Genomic DNA, 24732 nt, shown 5'->3' on the forward strand with positions numbered 1-24732 from the left:
CCCCAGTACTCTTTCCTGCCATGGCAGGGGGTCGGACTAGATGATCTGCTCAGGTCCCTTCTGACCCTAGAAACTATGAAACTATGTTTTAACAACCCTCCTAGCAGCAGGACATTGGCTGCCATGGTCCCCCTGTTTTACCTGTGGCAAGTTAGGGCATTATGTCTTGTATTGCATCAGGGTTGACTGTAGTTTTGGTTAAGAGGTTAGATAATGGATTCATACGAGATGGTTTGGGTAGGGATGACTCTTGTCTCAGGCAGGGACTGGGTGAGTCTTTTCCAGCCCTACTTCTCTATGGCTTCTGTTGCTGTGCACCTCCCCTCCACCAAAAAAACCCACAACTTCTCCTGTTTAATCCATGGCAGCCCTTGCACTTGAAAAGCCTTCCTGAACTGGCCTTACAAAGTTGCTCTCTTCTCTGAATCACTTCCCAGGAACTACTTCTGATGTGACTGTTGACAAGAAATCACCCACATCATGATGGCTGGGCTGGGGCGGGGGGACAGGAACAGGACATGGGACACGTGGACGAAATAACATGCAGCTTGATACCAGTTCCAAGATCCTTTATCCCACTCTTGATCTACTAAGACTTAATGCACATACTTAGATTTAGGCAAATGTTAGTCCTGCCAGACTTGAAAACAAAGGACATGTACCTGTCTTTGCAGTATTGGGGCCTTTAGCTATATCTCCCTAGTTGGTTTTTTGTGTTACCATAACTCCTAGGAGTCAGTCACGGAACAAAGGCATCCCGTACCCTAGGAATTTACAATGTAATGCGCCTTACATCATCCAACATAATGAGGACCTGCCCTTGACTGTGCCTGCTGGTATTGCACAACAGACGTAGCAGTAAATTTCCAGCATCTATTCCCTCCTTCACCCAACTCCCATTTCCTTCCCGAAAAAAGGTGGCTGAAAGGTTGGTTGTAGGGGGTTCCCTGCAGGATAGGCAAAACTGGATTCTGTCCATGCTGGGTATTAGTGGGGAAAGCTCCAGGATGCAGGTCAGTCATATGCTAAACAACTGTTTTTGTCTTTTGTTCCTTAGGGAGACGGGAGCAGCAGTACTGGAAGGAGAAGCTCTTCAAGCAGGTATGTTCATGGATTTCTCTGACCTCTTGTGAAAAGTACAAGACATTGGGAATGGTTTCCATGCCATGTCAACCTGTGGGGCTGGAGCAGAGGGTGGTATCAGTGGGAGCTGGACGTGGGTGGCTAGGAGAGCAGGGTGGAGGCAGGAGCCCAATTCAAATCTTGGCCTGTTTCTAGAGTTCTAGCTTTTAGAGTCGTGTGACAAGGTCAGAATCCCAGATTTCAATTTAAAGAAAAATAGTTGCAAAGAAATTAGTGTAACTAGCAAAGGGATGACTGCAGAGGCAGGAGGCTGCCTGGTTTCATGCTCACCACCATGGTAGTCTAGGCACCCTCTTAGTCTGGGGTGGGCTGCCTCTATAATGGCTCTGGAGTGAGAGGCCAGACGGCTCTGCTCAGGAAGATAGGGCCTATGGCAGGGAGTCTGGCAAGGAGTGCTACAAGGGGAGTGAGGCAGCCAGCTACTGGGTCCAGTGTCTGAGGAAGGGAGGCATGGGGCCACAGCCACTCTAGGGTCCAGGGGTTAAGTAAGCCTCTGAATCTTTGGGCAGGCACAAATGCTCAGATGGTGGGGGCCTAAGTCCTTTCTCCTGTGGAAAGAAAAGCAATGTTAGACCTCCTTCCATGGTGGTTGTTCTGGATAACTTCAGCCATTCCCACCCCAACAAGGGGCAGCCTGTGGCTTTTTGAGCAATTGCCTGGGGACTGCTCTTTGGCTCAGACAGTCACTCTGAGGTAGCAACCATCAGGACTACAAAAATGTATCACTGAAATGTTGATAAGAGAAATTGGTACCTCACTCGGTCCCATCCCCTACAGAGAAACCCTTAGGTGAGCAAGAGAAATAGGGTGTGAATGTCTATGGTGACCCCAATAAACAGACGCACTTGATTAGCGAGCAGGGACAAAATGTGGTCTGTGAAGGGTAAGTACAAAGGCCTTTCTGTGTCCTGCCTATTGGGTGCCTGAGACGACCTTACCTGAGGCATTGTTGGGACTTGTGGTGCGCTGTGTGGATGGAATGGCAGGATGATTCACTGCATGATGTAGCTCTGTTACTTGCCAAGTTTCTGTTTTTAATGAACATTTGTATAAAATGAGAATTGCATATCTTGCATAGAAATAGCAACAGTTTTCCACTGGAATTTCCTGCAGTTGATTCCATTGCGGTCATAATGTTGAATTATAAGGTATCTGCTGCTATAATGACTGATAGGTAAAGGTAACGAAAGGTCAAAAGTCTTCCAAAACTAGGTGGCACATCCAGCTTGTGCAAGTTAAGGTCTGTTTTTGTTCTTGTAATCAGTGGCAAGTAAGGGATTGATGTGGCCAGCCTCACAGCTGGTTGCCTTTGAAAGTAAAGGGAAATAATGGGAAGGTTATATCAGAATCGCACCCTACAAAGGGCTTGGTCCCTGGTTTCCTTCAGAAGTCATCCTTTGAGGATCCCAGTCTTGCTCCTTTGAAGCCCCAACTCTTCACCCTTCCTTCCTTCCTTCCCAGTTGTCTCCTCTTATCTTAAGAGGTAAGTTGAGTGGTGCCCTGGGTATGGGGGACTTACCTGGTGGGGAGGCACACCCCCAAATAATTTTTTATCCCTCTGCCCCGATCTGCCTCCCCTCCCTCCCCACAGACTTACCTGTTGGGGGTGGGGGGGCAGCAGCAGCACACACAGATCTTGGGGTGCTTTTAAGTGCCAGAGGTGATCTCCTATTTAAAAAGGCTGGAGACCACTGTACTACAATAACAGCAGTGCTGTAGGTACCTGTCACTTCATCTTAGTCTGCAGAAAGGGGCCTGCATGGAAATTACCTAGAATAGTTTTAAAAATCCTGAAACAGGTAAACGAATGGATGTTTTACCCCACTGTTGACTTCATTTCAGTGTTTGGTGGACTTGCACTTGCCTGCACAGAGAGTAGCTTTTAAAGAAGCAGACTGGAAACGCATGTAATCATTGCAAAATCAAGATCAGCCATAGTCTGGGGAGGTGGAAGAATAACAAGTTTGCTCTGTTTGCAGATCAGACATAAACTCACTATGATGAGACTTGCACTGCACAATTTTACTGTACCTGCTACGGGTCCAGGTGAGACGGTGGGAATGCAGAACAAATAGTAGCCCTTTCACAGAGTTAACTTTCTGTGGTAATAATCACATTATTTAACTGATCCCAAAAGTACCATAAGATGCAACTTTACACCAGTTTCTTACTGGACTGCTGGCATTAAGCCAGCTCACTGGGGACTAGCAGAGCAGAGCCAGCAGCTAGCAAAGTGACAAATTCATTTGCCAGGAGAAAATGCTACCAGGGAAAAATGTGGAAGGAAAAGCGATATTGGAGTAGGGATAGGGGCTGGGTTGCATGTGTATAAGAGGAGAGCATAGATTAAAATGGAAAGGGTAGTGTGACATGGTCAAGGCAGTGGGGTGGGGGAGAGCAGAGCACAAGGGGGCTTCCTCTGAGATGTGGTGAACATGGCTGGGAAGAGCGGAGTGGAAAAGCATGGTGTGTTGAAGGGTTTGGTGGGTCGCATCATAGCAGAGAGGGGGGCCACATGAATAACATTAAAGGAAAATATTCCCACGCATTATTTTCTAGGAAAGTGGTAAAATTTTTCAAAAGCACCTAAATGGCACAGGAGACTTACATGACTTGGATATCTTTGAAATTGGGACATTGAATCCTAAGTCACTTAGGCACTTTCAAATATATTACCCACCAGCTTTTTTTCCCCTGAGTGGCTTGTTCATGGTCATATCCTGGGTACTTTTCAGAATAATGTTTTAACTGAGCTGCTCTTCTTCCTTTCTTCTATAGTGGCTAGTCACACCTGGTGTGTGGGGACTGAAGCTGTTTTCGCTGTAATGATTTTGGATTTGTAGGATGCTGTTTACACACATTCCATAGATGCAGTACAGTATACTTCAGCTACCATGGTCTATTGGGCTCCGAGTCATTTCCAACATGGCATTCTCATCTAGCTGCAAATGGCGTATAGAAGCAGTGTTTGTGTCCCAGCTCTCTTCTTGGACATGAAGCTTTTAGCCTGGCATCTAAAGTCCTGGAAAATGGGAAATCTCTCGCCATCCTTGTCTTTTTTTTTTCTTTTTTTTTTTCTGAGTCCACTTCCCTGTAATTGTTCTAGCATGCAGTTTTTTCCATCTAATAAGTTAACATTTCCTCCTGTTTTCTTCTGAGGTACGAAAGAACCCCTGACATTTAATTTGTAAAGTAGAGTACATCCTTCTGTGGCACAACCAGGCTCTGCCCTCTCACAAACTCTTGATTCGAGGTCCTTCTTCTACATCCTTTTATTAAGCAAACACCCTTTCATTATCTGCTGTTCAACAACTACCTCTCTGCATATTCACTTCCCACAACCCACATCATCTAATAGTTTGCTGCATTTACTACACTAGCAGTTTTGGATTCCTGATAATAAATAAAAACAGCATTTGCTTCTGGAATATCGTATATTGCATGTCCAGAGGCCTTTTCACATTACAGTGTTAATTGACTGCCTCTGCATTGAAGGCTTCTGGTTATCTGTTTGATAATGTCATGAAGACATTTTATCCTATGTGTAAAATGTTCCTGTTGACACATAATGACTTGTGCACGTTATATATTGTAAATATAGAAAGCATTTGAGAAGATGCAGGGAAAAGCAGCAAAATGAAATAGAGTTTGGAATGATTAATCATCCACATACAATGAAGCAGAAGCCTTGTTCTTGATACCTCAAAAGCTAGTCTGGACAAAGCACTGGAGGGGTCAGTTCTTTACTGGCCACTGGAAGATGGTTGGATACATTGACCCAGGAATTTTTTTCTTTCTCTAACTTCTCTAGCCCTGCCAAGCTCTAGTTCAGTTTCCTAAATTTTCAGTGCTGAATTTTCAGCATAGAAATTCATTGGGCTTATTCTAATGATGTAGTTAACTGCTCCAAGAGTGACAGGATAGTATACTATCCTGACAGCTTTTTAACTAGCCATGTCCCATCTTAAGTGTGTAGAAATAACACTTGTGGCATGTGGTGCTTGCAGTTTCTTGGCTGAAGAAACTGGCGCATTTAGGCAGGTGATTACCTAATTTTGCCTTTGAATTGTCATTTAGTTGGTATGAGTGTCTCTGTAATTTATTGCGTACACAAAGAATGAGCAGTGAAGTTTCCCAGGCTTGGTCTGTGTGCAAGCCTTACTTTTCTGAAAAGTGTTGAGAAAAAATATTTTAACCATTGATTTTATTTAAGAGAAAGCGGAAGAAAAGCCTTTTCTAAAGGCAAAAAAAGAAGAGCCACATGTTTAGGTATAGCTACAAAAATGGCTGACATTTGAAATTGGCTTTGAGAATCCTCAGTGAAGTCTTTGGTTTGTTGGAAATGTTGTTCTTTTATGACGTTACGACACTGTCTGGTTTGTTGTAAGCCATTGTTTACTATTAAAATATATAATATACAGCCACAGGGAGGATGGAACTGGAGGTGCTTGAATTTGGTGTACTTGATCTCACAACCTCAGTGATGCATTCTCCCTTTTTACTTATTTTTACATTTAGTTGCATTTCATCATTTTCATGCCATTAAGAGTGAATGTTAAAAGCCCAGGAGGACCCCTGGTTTTTACAGACTTGCCACTTTTGTCTTTTAATCTGATGCAGCTGGTGCCTTGAAAGTAGCTAGCCTTAAACCTGCAGTTTTTTTACTGAGAATTAGCTATGTTAGAGGTAGAACCCCAAAGCCTTCCCAACTCCTTCACTTCCTTGAGATTTCTGTCTCAGACTATGTTTGCTTATGTGTAAATTTGAGAATGACAGTGTTATCAAGGACATGGAAAAATTCTTCTATGGGGTTGGCAGAGATAGAAGAGAGGACTATTTACCTCAGGAAGGAGACAAGAAAATGGATGCAAGTGAAAGGGTGTAAATTAGTGAATGATCTAAAGAAGCTGTATCAGAGACTCCTACTTTCCTTGTATCAGAAAGCAAGAAAGAAGAGGACAGTCAACAAAATTAACAAGTAGTAAATTCAAAGCTAATAAAACATACTTTGTTGCCAAAAGATATTGAGGCCAATACATAAGACAAAAAAGATTAGATAATTACATGGATAACGAGACTATCAGGGCTGGTGCAAGGACCATCTTTTTTTTTCTGTGGAGCCCTGGTTCATGATTCTGGCTCACAGGTACAGCAGTGGTACAAATGATAAACATGTTTTGAAAGGGTTATAAACTGTTTTGCTTCAAAGCAAAGCCATACTCTTTTAAGGTTAGGAGGAAGTTTTTCTGGAGGCAAGTCGTTCCATTGCTGCGCCCTGCAGAGGCTCCTTCTCCTTCCTGTGAAATATCCGATGCTAAGCTAAATGGACAACTGGTCTTGATTGAATGTGGTGACTCTCATGCAGTTATGACGTGGATCAAGTTGATGTTACATTGGGAGATCATTCAGAAATACAGGCCCTTTGCTTTTGAATCTCAGTAATGCTGGGGTGAAGATAATTACCTACAAACAATTAGTGTCAGCTTTCGAACAGTGGGCTCTGGATCTTTAAAAAGTGGATCAAAAACACATGTACAGTTCTGGCAAACAGCGCAGCTGTCACACTTCCTTGTGTCACTGGGGTCCCATACAGCCTTGTGCAAGACACAGTTTTATATAATAATTGCTGTTGTGTAGTGTGTGGCTGGGGAAGGAAGAATGATGCTTTTAACTCCTTTGTTAGCTATTTATTTTAATGAGTCATTAGATTTGTTTTCAGTTTTAAGTACACTTTAAAAGCATGAGTATCCTGCTGAATTAATTCATTCCCTGATACAGGAACTGGATCTGTTTGGGGGGAAAAATTGAGCCATCTGAAAACTTCCCGCCCCCCAGCCTCCCAGTTTACATGATGACTGTCAGTCAGGGAACCCAGCTGCAGCACAGATGTAGCCGTACACAGGAGGCATGCCACTTTCCCATAATGGAGCTAAAATGTTTGACCTTGTAGAGTCTAACTGGTCTGTGAGGACATACCTGGGTCTCACTTGTAATGATGCTGTAATAATGATCCCTGATAGCTTCAGTGTAGCTTCAGCTATTATCAGAAGGGCTTCTCGCAGGTATTTAAGTTTGTGTTGAGTGGAACTGTGCTGAGTAAGAATATCTCTGATGGGTCAGAGGCCTTTGAGGTCATGTCTTTGCTAAACCTGCAGATAAATTGAGTGGATACAGTGACCATCAATGTTATAACATGGTTGGGTAGCTCAGACCATATCTGTTAAGGGAACCATGCTGGAGCCTGGGTCTTACTCAAGCAAAAGCAAGCTCTACCGGTACATGTTTAACCATATTGAATGTGTTTTCTCTTCTGTTCAGAACTGGTGAGGTCTCATCAGGAGTAATGTGTCCAGTTTTGGGCCCCACACTTCAAGAAGGGTATGAATGGGTTGAAATGAGTCCAGCAAAGAGCAACAAAAATTATTAGAGGCCTGGGAAGCAAGACTTGTGAAGAAAGGCTGAAAGAGCTAAAGTTATTTAATCTGGAGAAGAGAAAACTGAGGGGGATTAGATAACAGTTTTCAATACCTGAAGGGCAATTAAAGTGAGGATGGAGATGGCATTTACTCTGTAGGAGACAGGACTAGGAGTAATGGCCTCAAGCTGCAGCAGAGGAAATTTAGGTTGGAGATTAGGAAGAAATTTCTGCCTATGAGAGTGGTCAGACATTGGCACAGGCTCCCTAGAGAAGCTGTGAAATCTCCATCCCTAGCAATTTTCAAGAGCAGGTTGGACAAATAGTTGGCTGGGATGGTTTATTTAGTGATGGTCCTGCACTGAGCAGGGAGCTGGATTAGATGACCTTGTGAGATACTTCCAGCCCTGCTTTTCTGTGATCTTATGTTGAAAGCTTAGAGAAGGTGCTTAGGGGTGTGGAAGGAAACAGGAAGCAGCAGCTTCCTCTTCAGCATCCTTTCTCTTGCCCAGTCTGTTCCCTTGTAACCTCATCTGTGGCTTCTTTTCCTCTCCCCTCATCAATTCCTCACTTCCACCCAAATTCCCCCACCCCCTTTTCATCCCTTTCCCCCAGGGACCATGTGCCAAATATAGAGTCGGCAAGCATGGCCAGGTGACTTCTTCCTGATTATTGAGGGAAATCTTCTTATAACAGCTCTGCAACAAGCGTCTGGTAGGGCCTGGAAACCCCCTTGTGACAGAGCAGTGGGGACATAATGAAGGGCAGTGGTGGCTCCTAGTCTTCTGCCCAATCCTGGCTTTTTATCCAGAATCTACAGCCAAAAAACAGTATCTCCAGGTAGAAAAAACAGGTACAGAGTTAATAATATCCCTGTTATTTTAATCATGAGGAGCCTTTTGCATGCACCAACAGGCAGTAGGCAATAAGGGAACAGATTGGTGATTGTTCTGTCAGCCTCTGATTCCAGATGCATTTTGTATTTACTTGCTTCCATAGATACTAGTGATCATTAAGCCAATTAAGTCATCCAAGTACTTCTCTTCTGTCAACAGGTTTATGATAATAATAGCATCATCTAAACTGAAGATGGACAAGATCTGTTCTTTAAAGACACTATCCACACAGGATTCCCATCCTCTGATTTCAGGGTTTTAGTGTGAAGTATGCCAAAGCTCCTTAACCTATGAATGTCAGCCATCTGAGGAAATGACAGGACCATTAGCCCCTCTCTTATGTTCTCTTCCAGTTGCCATAGCCCCTGTTTCCTCAGTCAGTTCTTGAGGAAGCAGATGCTCCCTAAATTGCTAAGGGTGGAGAGGCACAAATGAGACTCCTTCTGAAATTAACGGGGATAGAAATAATCAACACCCTGAGCTCCATCACCATAGAACAGAATCCATAGATCTAAAGGAAGATGGACAATTGGGAATTCTCTGTGCTGGTTTGTTTTAAATCAGCAGAATTGTAGGTAAGCAATTTTCCCTCATCTCAGAGTATGAAAAGTTTTGAAATTTTGTTTTGTACCAGAGCTATGAAGAATGTCTTGCATTCAAAAAATTGTCCAGCTCTTTTCCAATATGCAATTGGTCCAATAAATATATCACCCTGAGAAATCCTTGCCTCTTGCATAATTCCTGGACCTCCATGACTATAACATCACTCTAACACTATTAGGACCACAGAAAAGTATTACTTGTTAGCTAGTGTTACAGAAGTTCTTTCATTTTAATAAGACTTGACGCATACCTAGGGGTTTTAACAAATCATTCCAAAATTTGCCAGCCGATTTAGGAGAAGCTGGAAGGTAGTTTTCCCAAATGAAGTTCTAGCACTAAAACTAATGGAACCCCAAGCAGTCAGTCATTTCTTTAGGTTAAAGCCATCAATAGTGTCACAAATGGACAAGCAGGAAGAAACTCAGGGAGATGTATAGTCTGTTGTGCTGGGAAGAACATGGTGTCTGAGGCAGGGGAGTTTCTAGCCCAACTGTTGTGCTTCAGAGCTCAAAACTTCTATGAGTCAGAAGAATTTGAATCTGCCTCACTCTATGAAGCTAATAGTAATAACATCTTCAAAGAAGCAAAATTGCAAGAAAATATTTTTTCTGTAGGTCATAATCCCCCCAGTCACCATGGGGGCTGTTCTTTTAATAGTGTACATTTTAGCATTTTATTTACTTTAATTGTAAACTTTTCCCATGAGGGAATTTCACCATTTTATTTATACCAACCCTTAACCCAGTAGTTCTTACTGTGGCAAATTTTGTCTGCTGTTCTCTCTGTATTCTCCTTTGCTTATTTTTATCTTCTTCTCTGGTGGATGTATTCCCTTAGATTGCTGTAGATGTCTTCATCTGCAAGATTGAATCCAATCTAAGCATTTATACTGTGCTTGCTTCTGTAATAGCTGAGCACCTACAAATATTTGTTGACAGTTATGTCGCCCCCTCAGTTATTTCATAGTCAAGCACTAGAGGCCGAGTTCTTTTATTTTTTCCCTTATGAGTAAATCCTTAATCTATTCCCTTTGTTTTTCCTTGAATTTATACTTCTTTGTTGCCATTTCTGCACTTGAGAATTTAAAGATGCTGGCAGCTATTTTATTATAATCCTAAATATAGTTTTTAACCTGCATTGTTTGAAAGAGTCACATTTTTATGACTAGTTCCAGTCTTTCCCTTTTGGCAAATTATGAGTGTTTCCTGTTTTTTATGTTGGCTAAGCCAACATTTCTGTTAGCCTTTCTTCTTCAAACAGTCCTCAATGTGTCCTTATTAAGGACAGCAAAATTCTAGGAATTAATTTTGTTACTGCTTTAGGAATTCACTGGGGTGTTCAGTTTTTGCTCTACTTTGTATTTTAATGTTTGTTTTCTAAGCAAGACAATCAACCTGGTAAAGTTGTATGATTCACTTGTTTTAAAGTAGCTAAAGCTGTTCAGTGTCCTTGAAACATGGAAATACAATTAGAATTCTGTTTTGCTATTACTGTAGATATTCCCCAGCAGAGATATAAACAGTTTAAATCTGTTTAGAGTCTGTGTTTCTTAATTTCATACAATGATCTTTTTCTAAATATTGTCAATGGTTTATGCACCATTATTAGGGTTGTTTAGTAGGGCTGTGCGAAGCTTTGGTTCCTGATATGATTCGGCAGAAATTCAGTCTGATTCGGTGGCCAAATCTCCAAATGCGAATCAAATCAGAGGACACTTTAATCTCTCTGAATCGAACAGGAACCCTCTGATTCAGTTCGGAGAGATTCAGAAAGATTCGGTGATTCGGACATAGGAACAGCTTTAAATGTTTTTTCTGTGTACCTCTAGGTAGCAAGCGGCTTGTGAACGCTGCGGTGCTGGGTGGCATGGAGTGTCCCACAAGAGTACAGGGGGCTTCCCAGTGCACTCGGCAGATACCTTTGGTTCTGCCAGGGAGTGCATGGGGGCCCCCTGTGCACCCCCCCAGCTCAGCACCTGGTGCCTCCTGGGTCTGGGGAGTGCCCCCGGGGTCCCCCCACAGCCAATCGCTGAGCCGGGGGGCCCCCCAGCATGCTCCCTGGTGGGCCTGGAAGTGGGCTGGAAGTACTTCCAGTCCATTTCCTGGTTTGCCACTGAGCACATGGAGGGCCCGCTGCACTCCTGTGAGACACTCCATCCACCCCAGCATCGCAGCATTCACAAGCTGTGCTGGTACATCGAAGTATGTAGAAAAAACATGTAAAGCATGTGCCTGTGTCCGAATCGCTAATTCTCCGAATCAGCATTGAATCTTCAGATTCGGATTCGGCCAAATTGAATCAGGGACAGTAATCCAAATCAACGAATCGAATCACTGTCCCTGATTTGGGCTGAATCTGAATTGAATAGGGCCTACTTCACACCCCCCTATTGTTTAGCTAATTTATGTTATAGAGATTACATCAGGTTCACTAGGCAAGCTTCAGGACATGATGGCTGAACAGGGAGGAAATTATATTATCACACAGATATGTAGACCAGTTTGTGTGATGTAATGAAATGCCACTGTAAATATTGTAGCTTACTTAGTTGCAGTCACTCCCTCCTTTATGACATTATGCAACTTAACTTTGAGATCTCCAATTAGTAGTTACACTTTTGAAAAGACATGCATCTTAGAGGTAATGAAATAGTTCTGTTCAATGCATACAGTTTCTAGAATGCTTTATCCTTCTAACGTGTATAACTGCTGGGTTTTCAGACAGAAAAATTCCACCGTTAAGAGAGAACTGATCCATTAATAATTGTTAACTTGTTTGCCCAGCTTGTCCTCAACTTTCTCAGTTCTGAAGATTCCTTGACACCGACTCTTTTGGCTGATGTAGCTGAAACACAACTAAAACTGTTTTAATCATTGTCACAGAAAGCAGGTAAAGAGGTGGTGGGACCTGGCATCCATTGTATTGGTATAGCATTATTCAAAATAGTTGGTTGTATTTCAAATAGGTGTCAGTATGGATCCCACTGTATTAAGTCCCACTGCATGTGATTGTGCATTGTTGAGATGTGAAAACAGATTATTTTAGCTAAGAGCACTTGTCAGAGCCACACACATGTCCTTCTCTACCTTGTGCTCTGTATGAGGTCAGAAAGGGATGAGTAGCCACATTTCTCCATCCGTTCCCTGTGACGTGCTCATGTCTGCTAGATGTAACCTAACATCAGCTACCACTCAAACTGGTAGTCTTAAAACCTCAAGGCGTCAAACTTAAACTATGCTACAATCAGCTGATTTCCTGTATGCACAGATGTAGCATGTGCCTTTTCTTCTGGAGGGATTCACACGTCACACAGACTTTCAGTCTACCTTCCTGTACCCAGGCCTAAAGGTCTGAAGATGAATCTCCACTTCAGAGTAGTCTGTGCAGGTGGCATCAAACCCAGATGACCTAAACCCAAGACCTCTGTTTCTCAGTCAAGGTTGTGCTCTCTGGTAATACCTAGCAAAGAACTGATATAGACGATGGCAGTGATGGCAGAATTACTATAGCACCAGAATGAGTGTCTTTGACATCAAAAGTAATACATCATGCCTTCAAGAAAGCTGAGAGGGGCCACACTGGACTTTGGCATTGGACTCAGTGAAGACCTGGATGTCATCTCACGTAGAAAAGCATTTAAAATGTAATCCCCCTACATCTTGCACAGTAAATGCAAACAAAAGGAGGAAGAGTCCAGCAGTAATAGGCCTTATACTAAGGGCTCCAGAAGTATTGACAGTTGTCCTGGCATCAGAGGACTGATTGAGATGGTCCTAGGCATAGACACAGACCACTGTTCTGCCAGTGCCTTGATCATAAGCATTGCTGTTAAGAGGTGATCCTGTCATCAACACCTGTAGAGCATGCTTTCTTTCAGAGTGGAGCAGAGAGCCACTCCCCATACAATCTGTGAGTGATGCTATGGAGGGACCAGGCAGAGGCCAGTCAGCTGGTCTGGACTGGCACCAGTCCACCCAGCAGCATAGAATAACTGTGGAATACCACCTGGCTCTTCTGGAAACCCTTGAAACATCCTCTTTGTGCCTAAGAGATCAGTAATGATCATTGAAGAAGAGGAAATGATCCGTCTTGCTGACAGCATCGCTGGGCTGACCCCTGACACCTAAGTACCAGGGTCTCCAGGACCTAGAGGCACAAGTACACTAGCCTTCTAACCTCAGGATGAAGCTGTCTCCATAGCACCAATTGTGATGATTTTCAGGTATATGGAGGCTTCTTGGTGCAGATCAGACACTTGAATACTGAGACCTTGGGCATCACTAAAATATTGCACAAACTCTTCAATATCCTATCGGCTGCCTCAGGCCAGAATGGCCTTCCCCAGAAATGAAAGATTTTAAGGCCCAGCAAGAGCTTTTAATAAAATACTCTCCTTGACACTGATGGCAAAACATGTCCAAAGCAGGTAACTAGTACTACCATTTAACTTAGTTACTAGGGTGGATAAAAATCAATGATTTTTTTTTTTTAAAGCTATATTTTAAAAAAGTGTTTTATTTAAATAAGTTTTTGTATTTAATTGTATTGATTTATTTTTTGATAAGATGCTTTAAAAAATAAACGTATATGAAAATAGCTTTAATTTAAGATACGTTAAAGCTCAAAGATATCATGGAATAGGGATTATAACTTCTGATTATATATTATTTGAAATGAGATATTCATGTAAGCTTTTTAGAAACATTTTATAAATAGGTCACAAGAGGCCAGGGACAATATTAGGGGCCCAATCTTATGGGATTCCTAGAGGCTCCAATCTTATGGGATTCCTAGAGGCTCCTCTATAGATTAGTAAAGATTAAAGAATACCACTGTATCCAGTGGGACTCAGTGTTCAGTCTAGAACAGCGGTTCTCAACCATTTTTGTACCAAGGCCCATTTGTAAACATCAGTGGCCAGTCCCAACCCAGTGCCCCTCACCCCCAGGCCTCAGCCCCCCGCCCCCGCAGTGTGTGGGGTGGGGAGAGGGGGTATCAGGGGCCCCAAGCAGCCCCTTGCAGGCTGGAACTCTGCCAGTTGCAAGGGAAAAACCATGGTTTCCCATGTTTTTCTCCTTTAGAGGAGAATCCATGTTGCTAATCTGTTTTTAAAGTTTGTTTGCACCCCTTTCATATATTCTTGCAACGCACTTGTGGGTTGAGACCCATAGATTGAGAAACACTAGTCCAGATTCCCATTAAGCATCTCTGTGATGCTTAGCGTCAGTTCTCAAACTGTAAATTTGTGTCTCCAGAGATAACATCCATGTTAACAGCAGTATATGGAGATGAGAGATAACAGACCTTATTACCTATCCATTAGCCCTGTTGTCTCTCTGCAAGTTTGTGTACACAATCAAGCCCTTACCTTTCTCTAAAAGTGCAGAGTTTAAAGGATATCAAACAACAAGAATGCCCTTTTTATAGAAAACAGTGATTGAATCAAGGCTTCCTGACCACAGAGGTAAATCGTGATTTAAATCATGATTTAAATTAATTTGATTAAAATCAAATCCATCCTGTCAGATATTTCTGTTCCTACCGTAGCTCTCAGCTCTGAGGGAGCAATCATGTTTAGCTAAAAATGTTTAACAGTAAAATATGTAGAAAGCTAGACCTATTTGGTAGGAAGCCCTGTTCTTTAATGTTACTATCATTTTGAGTGGAAATTGTCGGGTGCTGTTAGCCAAATCTGACCTGCTAACCTTGGCTTGTTAGTCTACTCCTGCGCGCACATGCAGAGGAGCTCGGATGTTCTAAAGGTGGGTCAGTAGTTGTAGAAAATGATCTTTCTAGCAGTGTCTACACCAGAGACGGTGTCTAGATCTGTGACTATGGCAATAACTACAAGACGGGTGTCCTGGGTTCAGGGATTTGCTATAAGGAACAGGTCATGATGCAGCTATATTGTTTGAAGGAGCCAAATTCTTTCTTCAGAAAATTGTCCTTTGAGATGTTATAATCAGTCAGTACAGGCCCCATGACCTACTCGTCCTCCCTTCTTTTAATATCTTCAGCTACGAAGCTGTGAGGGGACAGAAAGAGAGTCTTCGTGTTGCTGGGCATAAAAGAGTTAAAAACTAGAATTTGGCTGAGTTGTCTGCAGTGATGTGTTTTGGACAAGTAGCAGTTTAGAGAGAGGCAGTTTTGTTTTAATGAAAATTCCACTCCTCTTTTGAAATTAATACATTTAAATCAGTACAAGTAATAGTCCCACCCCCTCAGATGAGACAAGCTGCTATTTATGAACAAAGCCTTCAGTGTGGCTCCATCAAAATAAAATGCGAAGTCATCTGATAAAGGCCCATCTCCATGTCTTTCTAGGGTCTTCCCCTCCCCTCCATAAGCCTAAAGCAAATGAAATGGCTTCTTGAAGGGAAGTGTAATCTGAATTGTGCAGCATCTAAAATTTTGGGAAATATTAGAGATTCTTTCATATGTTGTGACACTGACTGGTTTGGGTTTTGTGTTTCTACTTTCTAAGGGCACCAAAAACCTTTGCACGTGATCTCTTTTTTTGGGTTGGTATATTAAACAGGATTGCCTCTTAAACCTACATAGGAAAGTGCCATATAGATCCTTGGTTACTGATAATCAGTGGGGCAGGCAAAGCAATCCAAGATCTGGGAGTGATGGTCTCAGCCGCTATGGGTTTTTTTTTAGATGACAGTTCAATCCTTTGTCCCCTTGTTGATCATGCACAGTGTTTGGGCCTTTGTTGAAATACCTGGGTAGTGCTGCCCGTTTCTGGAGTCTGTGCAGCTGTCTCATTGTCTCTTGTTACAGTTCCCTTTCCATATCTCCACTTGTACCTGATTGATCATGGTCTCTTCAAAACTGCTTTGCTCCTGTGTTTAGCACTACATTTCAGATTAAGCATATATTTCAAGGAAGTCTTTCAAAGGTCCTGCTAAGACCCCAGTCTCTGGCAAGCTATATGTTTATTTTGGTTAATTTTAGATTATTTGATTAGTGTATTAACAATCTTAGGTCTTTATTAAAACCTGGTATGATAAACAGTTGATATGCCAGCATTATAAAAATGTACATAACAGAAAAAAATACATTAAGGTTGTAAATAACACACACATCTTAACAATGGGCACTTCTAAAGGTTTGGACTTCATGCAAACACTTGTAAATTCCAATTGAATTGGTAGCCAATTCATGTCCAGCCTCATGTATCTTTCCATTCTTTACTGCCCTTCTGCCCCTGCTTAATCATCTTCTGGATAGTATACTACCTATGTTTAGTAACTTAAGGAGATATGAGCAGATACATTCCCTTCTGGCATTTGTTTTCCAGAAACCGTACAAGTCACACTTTCAGGTTGCAGAACTGTATCCTGGAAGGAAGTAACTCTGAATCTGGTAGAAACCAAATGGGCAGGAGTTACTTGTATTATACTGTGGCTAATAAAAAGTACCCCAATTCTTAGATACAAAAGGTGTTATCCCACTGTATGCATTATTGAGAGTGTTAATGAAGTACAGTGTCCAGTTCTGCTATTCTTGCTTTAAGAAAATGATGAAAAGGTAGAAAAAGTACAAAAAGAATGCTACAGGGAAGATTCAAAATCTAGGATATCTGTCATACAGGGAGACATTAATGAAACTTGATCAGTTTTGCTTGTTCAACAGAAGGTGAAAAGATGAATTGATCATGGTGATAAGTACATAAATGGGCAGAAGACTTCCCAGAACTGGAGGGGGGGTTTTGTCAAGCACAGATAGAATGAGACCTAATGGGTGGAAGCAAAGGATAGGCAACTTTAGAAAAAAAATATGGTGCTAATTTTTTAGGATAATTAATTTTTGGAGCAAGACAGCCAGAGATGTGATCGGTTCTCTGCCAGTTTCCATCTTTAAATCATGACAGTGTCTATTTAAATATATTCTGTATAGGCCGGACACAAGAATTGTTTCATGAAATTCTCTGGTTTGTGTTTTGCAGGAGGCCAGAGTAGAGGACCAATGCTGTCCCTTCTGGCATTTGCATCTGTTGTTCTGTGAAGATGAATGCCTGAGAGCTGGAGCTAGACAAATTAAAACAAAAAGTAAAATGCTAATATATCCCATTAAAAAAAATAATGGATTTCCCCCATTTCACTGTCTTGACTCTGCACTCAGATATTTCTTTGCTCCTTCGAGGTCGGAGAGAGAGAAGTGACCCAGGGGGAGAATATGGACAAGATAGGTCCCCTGCTTCCACTTTGCTCCGTCTTCTGCAGCTTTAGGCAGTGCATATGTGAGAGAGATTTGTTCTGTTGGCAGCAAAAGTGGCTGCCTGGTTGAAAAAGCCAGCATTAATAATGCCCAAAGCAAGCCACTTAAGGTATATCTTTCAGTTATATTTATTTCACTTGAATTCATTTAATTCTAAAATTGGGATTCTTTTACATCATTGCATCTTGTCCTATTCATTGATCTTCCTTCACTTAAGGAGCTATAGAAATTGTGTTGTTTCTAAAATTGTGATTAATATCTGTAGGAGCAGCCTATCTCAACATAGCTATGTCCACTCATATAACCCACAGTAACCTAGAGACTCCTCTTACCTTTCTGTACAATTACTGGCAAGGCCTGGCATTAGACTTGCCAGTTTCTGACTGGTTGGTGCCAGTGTTAGAAGGGCATTAATGCATGTTCCCTTCCACTTGCTCTCTTCTAGGATCTGGCAGATGCAATTATTCTTTCTGTGCTTTATAAACTTTGGTCCTCCCAGGTGTCTCAAGAATCCTTAGTGCCCTCTTTTGAACACAGCAGGTGGCATCTCTCTTTCTGCATTGAACTTGAAAGTGATTATTGAGATGTTAGTTCACTTATTCTTGGGTCTCTTAACCTCAGTGTTTTGAGTGAAAGAATCCAGTATGCTCCACTTCCAACGGTAACAACACCTTTGGGAGTAAGTAAGGGGAGGGGCTTCCTTTTCCCACACACAATCACTTCTCTTCTCCTTTTGCGAGAAAGGTGCAGAGGAGCTGACAGTTCAAGTCAGAATCCCAACTGATCTCTCTTTACCCCCCAACAGGATGCTCAGCAGGATGTGTGCTGTAAAAATCATCTCATTAGAAGCTATCTGAGTACACGTGCGATCACAGATCACTCAAAAGGGAGCACAGTGCACACATGTTTTTGTTGCTGCCTTCAGAGAATTACATGACAAATTATTCCTAGCTGGAAGAAATGTCCTTTATAATTGGGGTTTTTTCTCATTCTTTCATAAGGGAGGAGTGTGTGTTTTTTAAGTAGCTTTTAGTCATTTTCATTATTTATGAGAATGCTTCTCCAGATCAGAAAAAGCAAAGTGAAAATGTTAGTTTCTTCTGGCTGCAGCAGCTGACGGGTCCCATTTGCTTTCAGTCATTGCCGGTTCTGTTTATCACAGCCAGAAGGAATGCTCTCCAAAGATACAGACTGCACCAGATTGCAGCTCTTGGGTCTGTTCCCCTACTGGGAGACCAGCTGGGAAATAAACCATTAGCTTCACTTGGGGGTGTCACCTTTGCAGTGGAGTTTCAGTGCCGCAAGTAGCAGCCACTTTCTTTCTGTCCTTAAGTTCAGAAGACCCCCTTGGGCTGCCTGTGCTGGTCTGCACTTGCTGTATGGCAGCAATCAATTTAGTCAACAACTACAGACTAAACTTTCATTCCTTAAATAATCTTCTTTGTGTCTAGTTGAGGTTCTGGCTTTCAGGCTGTCTGTGCAGCCTGGCCCAATATGTAGAGCAGCCACGAAAATGTCTGGGGGACCATATGCCAACTGCAGAAGTGGTCTAGCTGGCTCCCCTTCCTGCACCAGCACATTACCTATATCAGAAACCTCTACAAGCTGAGCATCTGCTGTGGAATCTCCCCCTTGGCACACATCCACAGCAGGTGATCTTAGGGATATTTGCATTCCCTTTTAGTCATCTGAGCAGTACAAACAGGGCCAAAAAGGGGCAAAAAATCTGGCCTACAGTCTTTGTGTAGCTGCCCATCTCTTGTGCCTTGTATCCAGGACAAGGCCTCAGGTCTTCAGCGCCTGCTGTGCAGAAAATGATGTAGGACCAGGAGGAGGCCATAAGCTCTCCAGACCAGGAATGGTGTTGTGAGCAGGCTGTTATCTGCATCCTTTGGAATTCCCTGAGATGGTTCCCTTCCTCTAGAAAGCACTTTGTGACTGAAGCTGAAAAATCTTCATTTTGCTTGTATGGAACACCCTTATTTTCCCTCTTTTACCTGTTCCTGAGAAAAAATATCTCAGTGGCATTGGTGTATCCTCTTGCATGTTGTCTGAGTGTTCTGTCATTAACAGCCTGGGTCTTTGCCTTTGTTCAGGATACCGCAGGCTGCATTGCAGAACTTGAACCTAGGGTGGTGCTCAAGATTCAGTCTGTCAAGAGGTCTTTTTACCTCTGTTATACTCCTGTTTATAGAGTTTGTGCTGTGAAAGTGGCTAAGAGGCCTCAAAAATAACAACTGGATGCCGAACTAGGTTCCTGTGCCAAAACTGGTGTTGCAGTGGTTGTGGCAGAGGTATAACAGGGCAGCTTGTTGCCCTTTGGCTGGTGGTGACCAGCTAGCAGTGGCTGTTATTTTTTGCGCTCCCCAGCTAAGTCATTATCCGTAGCTGATGCTCGTGTAATCCACCCGTTTACCCTACTGTGTTATGGAGCTACTATACAAGTGTATGACTATATAACTTAATTATTGGCAAAAACTATAAAACGCATTCTGGGAGTAGTGAAATGTTTATTTTACACTTTTAAAATTTTCGTTAATGGTTGCTATGTAAGAAAGCAAAACAACAGCTCTTTGGATAAAAACATTAAGACATACACTTGGAACAGGGGGAGCCTACCTGTCTCAAGGGTTCTGTATCCTGTCTCCACTGAAGGCGATGCAAACCTTGCTTAGGGATGGATACCAAACAGTTAAAGGACTTCTCAGGAGAGGAATGGGATTGGCATTTGTCAAGGGCTGTCTGGGAAGATATGCTGACTGACCCCAGGATGTTGCTGCGTGGAGGAGTTCATAGGAAGTTAGACCTAGCAGGTGTCTAATTATCTTCCAAGTTGCACATGCATGTACAGTCTACGCAGATGACATCAAACCCAGACGACCATGCTGCTGCAACATTATTGGTCCCAGAGAGCACAGCACTGCAGATACTGAACGGAAATCAAACCTGAAGAGATCCACACAGGAGTGCAGACGGCAGAGCCGGAGAATGGGACATTTGCATAATTCCAGTGCAGAAGCAGTAACAGTGCAGGGCTGGAAGCCTGGGGTGGGTGGACACTCGAAGTGACCAGAAGGACAGACATGCAAATGCAGTTTGACTTGGAAAAACTGTCTGTCTGAAATCTAACACCTGCCAAACCCTTGGTAAATTCTCAGATATGGATGTCTCTGACAAATTGATCCCCTGATGTTCTCAGTACTCTGTCATGTGGTCTGGTGTTGCTCAGTGGTGATGCAAAAGACCAGACCTGCCTCCCTGCTAGAGCAGAGCAAGATGTGCATTTCAAGGAGTGACGGTCTTATCTCTTCAGCGTGGTACTTTGGAACACCTTACCGTTTGCTTGTCCACAACGCTCGATGTTCACACTGGGAACTGTCAGCCTTTCAGAACCAATAGTGTTTCAAGATGTCAGCGAAAATGTGAAAGTTTGCCAGCCCTCTTGAAAGAAAAATACATCAAGACTTATTGTCCTTCTCAGTTGTCTTTGAAGCTGGAAAGTTGCTCTTGCTTTTGGTTACTCTTGCCAGAAACTAAACTTTAGAGATTATTCTGTATAATAGGAAAAGAGTGGCTTCAATGGTACTTTTCTAGCGAGGCAGTACTCACTTGCCATCCCAAGAAAGTTTGGAGCTGCCTTTCATCATTCTTCATCTGTAAGAAGAGGCGTTAGCTATTATGTGGATGGAAAAAAATCTGTTCTGTTAATAGGGTCGTGGGGCTTCAGGGGGATAGCAGCCTCCTAGAATTACAGAAGTTGAGGATAAAAAATAGCCTCCTGGGTCACCTTATCCAGTTCTGTGGAGCCATTGCATGACTGTTACTTAATATTTTGATGTTTCACAGAAGTCTTCTATGAACCATTTTCCCTGTGAAAGGATTTTTTTTTTTCATTTCCAAATATCAGAGCAAGGCTTGCTTTCTCCTAGGATTATGTATCTGATTTAAACGAATTCAAGAAAGTATACAAGTCCAGTGTTCTCCTGGCTTGATACTGTCATTGGGAAAACTAGCAGTCATCGCTAGTAATAGGACAGAAATAGCTAATAACTGACATGAAGGGGAAATAAGAGACGAATGTAAAGAGCAGCGTATGATGGGAGATTTCACAAACAACTTAATACAAAATAATTTATCTCCTAGAAGACAAAGCTGAAATGAGTGAATTTAAGGCACTTGACACTTAACCCTTGAGTTTGTTTTTAAATTTGGACCAAATTGGGCAGCTGGTGCCGGTAATACTGTAACTTGTATCACATGAACCATGAGGCAGTAATCTTGTTCATGGAACCTCTTTTCAAACTTTCAGCCGTGTTCCCTATACCACCTCTCTGATCCCATGACCTGCATCAGCCCAGAGTCTGTGATAGGTAGCCCACACAGTGTTACATAAAGAAAAGGTGCTGTAATTTCTTCTTTTCAAATTTTTGTCTGATGTGATTTCTAAAGGATTGTTTAAATCAGTAACTTTGGAAAATTTTACCCAGAGCAATAACCGCTTTTGTTGGTAACATCTGGAAGTAAAGTCAGACTCCCAGGTTTATTTCATATACGTGAAACTATATACTTCGTTGACTGTTTAAAGGTAGCTACATTTTGCTTGTTCTCTAAAGTTAACCAGTATTAGCTCATGAAGACATCACTGCATAAAACAGTGGCACCTGATGGACTGTGTCAAATGCATGCCCAGGACCGTCACAATGCCTATATCACCAAAGCTTTGAGCAGCTCAAATGACTACTGGAGTAGTCATTGTTTGATACATTCCATCATGTCCATTCATATCACCCCAAAACTGCATAAGTAAAAGAAGTAACCAAGATGTGTGGATACACAACAGCTATACACTTATAGCAGGGTTTTTACAGATCATACTGGTGGAAACAAGTCTGTGAACTCATTTAATAGATTTGATCATGAAGTAAATAATTAAGAAAAGCACATTGCTTTCACTTTTCTGTGTACATTGTCAGTATGACAGGGAGCATGTCTGAACCAAAAAGGTACAGGTGTCAGTCTCTGTCTACCATTCCTGAAGTCCTCCAGTACCATCTGCTTTCCAAACTTAATGTAAGTGCAGTAATGATTGGACATAAAGATGGACTCTGTATGTGTGGGGGGGAGGGGAAGGGGAGGGAGCCGATTAATTTTTCTCCTTTCCTTTATATACTTGAATATATTTGGAAAACTATGGGTCTTGTGTAACCGTCGGTTCAGTCCAAGTAAAACAGACTATAGTGGCAGTTTGGCTAAAATTAAAACTGACCAATGCCTGGTAAGTCTCTTTAAGTGAGTTATTGAATAATGATTTTAAAGATGATTTTTAAAAAGCCTTCTAAGAATGCAGTTATGCAAAGTAGTTAAAATCTAAGTTTTTGGGACTGCATGCTCCACAATATGAAATAGTATGTGAGGAAAGTGTCTGAGTGGTACACATTCAGAACTGAAAGGAAATGCAGCACACTTTCTCCAACTTAAAAGTGCATTTGCGGATGTTCGGTTCTTGCATTTTGGAGTCTCCTAGTCTGCATGATTTTGCCTTTCATTATTGCAAAATAAATTCTGGCCTGTGCAGTAAAATATTGGTATCTCATGGTGAAAATAGGGAATGGTCAACTTCCTGAAGCTGTGAGACTCAGAGTATAATGTCAGGAAGTGGTTAGGAAAAAAGAAATCTGAGGACTACTCAGCACCCAGGATGTGGCTAGAGGTTAAGTAGGGAGTAATCCATTCTCATCTAAAAATATATATCAGTATCAGTTGTGGCCAGATGAGAACTCATTTGCTCTTGCCTAATTTTCAACCCATGGTTTCTGTGGGCTGTTGAGATTTTAGAACAAAATTATTAAAACTTGAACTGTTAAGTCTTACTCCCCTTTCATCATCTCTGAGGGCTTATCTACACAGAGAAATCAGTGAGAAATAAATCAGATGTGAACTCACAGTGCCCTAGCTACTCCACATTAGATCCCCATGTGGATGCTGTCAATGGAATTAGCCAGTTTACACTTTGCACGAAATAGGAGTGCCATCACAGGGAGTTCATGTGGAGCAGTTGTTTAGCTGTAGATGTAGTTTCATTGTGTATTGACTAAAGGAATCCTTTGGCTGTCTAACTGATGAGAGAGAATAAGTGTAGTGTGCCTTGAATATCAAATATAACCATATGGTCCATATCCAGAATACCATTCTGCTTGTTCTGTAGATTTGAAATACATTTCTGCAGACCCATTGCAGAGTACTTTCTGGTGTAAACCCTCAAGGGCAGGTTCAGGGTTTCTTAAATAAATGGGACATTTACCTTTTCTGTTCAAAGGCCTTCTGTCATGAAAGAACTGGTGTCCTTTGTATGATAAGTACGTGTTAATGTTTGGGGATTAGCAGCAGCCTTAGTAAAATAGCGTTGCTTTTTAGCTGATATTTACACAGAGCTTCAGTGTATCTGTACCAGGTAAGATTAGGCAAGAGCTGGTCATCAGGGTCTGTGGAAATTAGCTTCTTAGCAGAAGTGGATAAACACCACCAGGGAGTGTGTAAAGCTAATCTGGGGGACTTTCAGAGTTGTCCTGATTTAGTCATTGTGAGAGTCATGTAGTATAAGGCCAGAAAGGAAATTTAGATCATCTAGTCTGACCACCTGTACAGCCCAGGCCATCAAATTCTGCCATCAAGTTGCTCTTGTATTGAATGCAACAACTTAAGAATTGCTAAAGTATACCTTCTGAGATCTGAAGACATCAAGTGGTGGGAGTTTGTTCCAGTGGTTAATTACTTCCTAATTTGAATGTGTCTGGCTTCAGCTTCTAACCATTGATTCTTGTGATGCCTTTTTATGCTGGAATAAAGACCACTTTAGTACCCAGTATTTTCTCTCCAGGCAGGTACTAATATACCATAACCAAGTCACCTCTTTCTCTCCTTTCTGGTAAGCTAAACAGATTGAGCTTTTAAAGTATCTGACTGCAAGGTGTTTTTTCTAGCCTTTGAATAATTTTTGTGCCTCCTTTCTGCCTCTTTTCCAATTGTTTTTAACAATCTTTTTGTAAAGTGTGCTCACCAAAACTGTATTCAGTATTGTAACATTGCTTTTAACAATGCCATGCGAAGAGGTCAAATCACCTGTCCATCTTGCTTGCCACTTCCCAATTTTTGTGTGTCCAGTAATCAGGTTTGTCTCTCATGGCCAGAATGTTTCACTGGATGCTACTGAAGAGAAAATTGTCCATTGTGATTCCTGCATACTTTACAGTCACTTCTTGTCAGAATACAAGTCCCTACTGTAGGTACGGCCTGCATTCTTTATTTCAGATGTATGACTTTGCACTTGGCTGAATTTAAACACATTTTGTTTAAATGGGGCCTCATTTATTAAGTGATCTTGATGACTTTCTTGACAGTGTAGTTCTTGACCTTATTTATCACTCCACCAAACTGTTTGACATCTGCAGA

General features: G+C 42.0%; 1 protein-coding gene across 1 annotated transcript in view; it reads left to right on the forward strand.

Moving 5' to 3' along the window:
* The first annotated feature begins 228 nt into the window (after positions 1–228).
* Positions 229–24732, forward strand: part of ZNF618 (zinc finger protein 618) — a 134821-nt gene continuing 110317 nt past the window's right edge. Inside the window, exons 1-2 of the mRNA XM_019541090.1 lie at positions 229–237; positions 1058–1101. Coding sequence (XP_019396635.1) covers positions 229–237; positions 1058–1101 — 53 coding nt within the window. The remainder of the gene's footprint in view (positions 238–1057; positions 1102–24732) is intronic.

Source organism: Crocodylus porosus, unplaced genomic scaffold, assembly GCF_001723895.1.
Source record: "Crocodylus porosus isolate Cpor-Errol unplaced genomic scaffold, CroPor_comp1, whole genome shotgun sequence".
Lineage (NCBI taxonomy): Eukaryota > Metazoa > Chordata > Crocodylia > Crocodylidae > Crocodylus > Crocodylus porosus.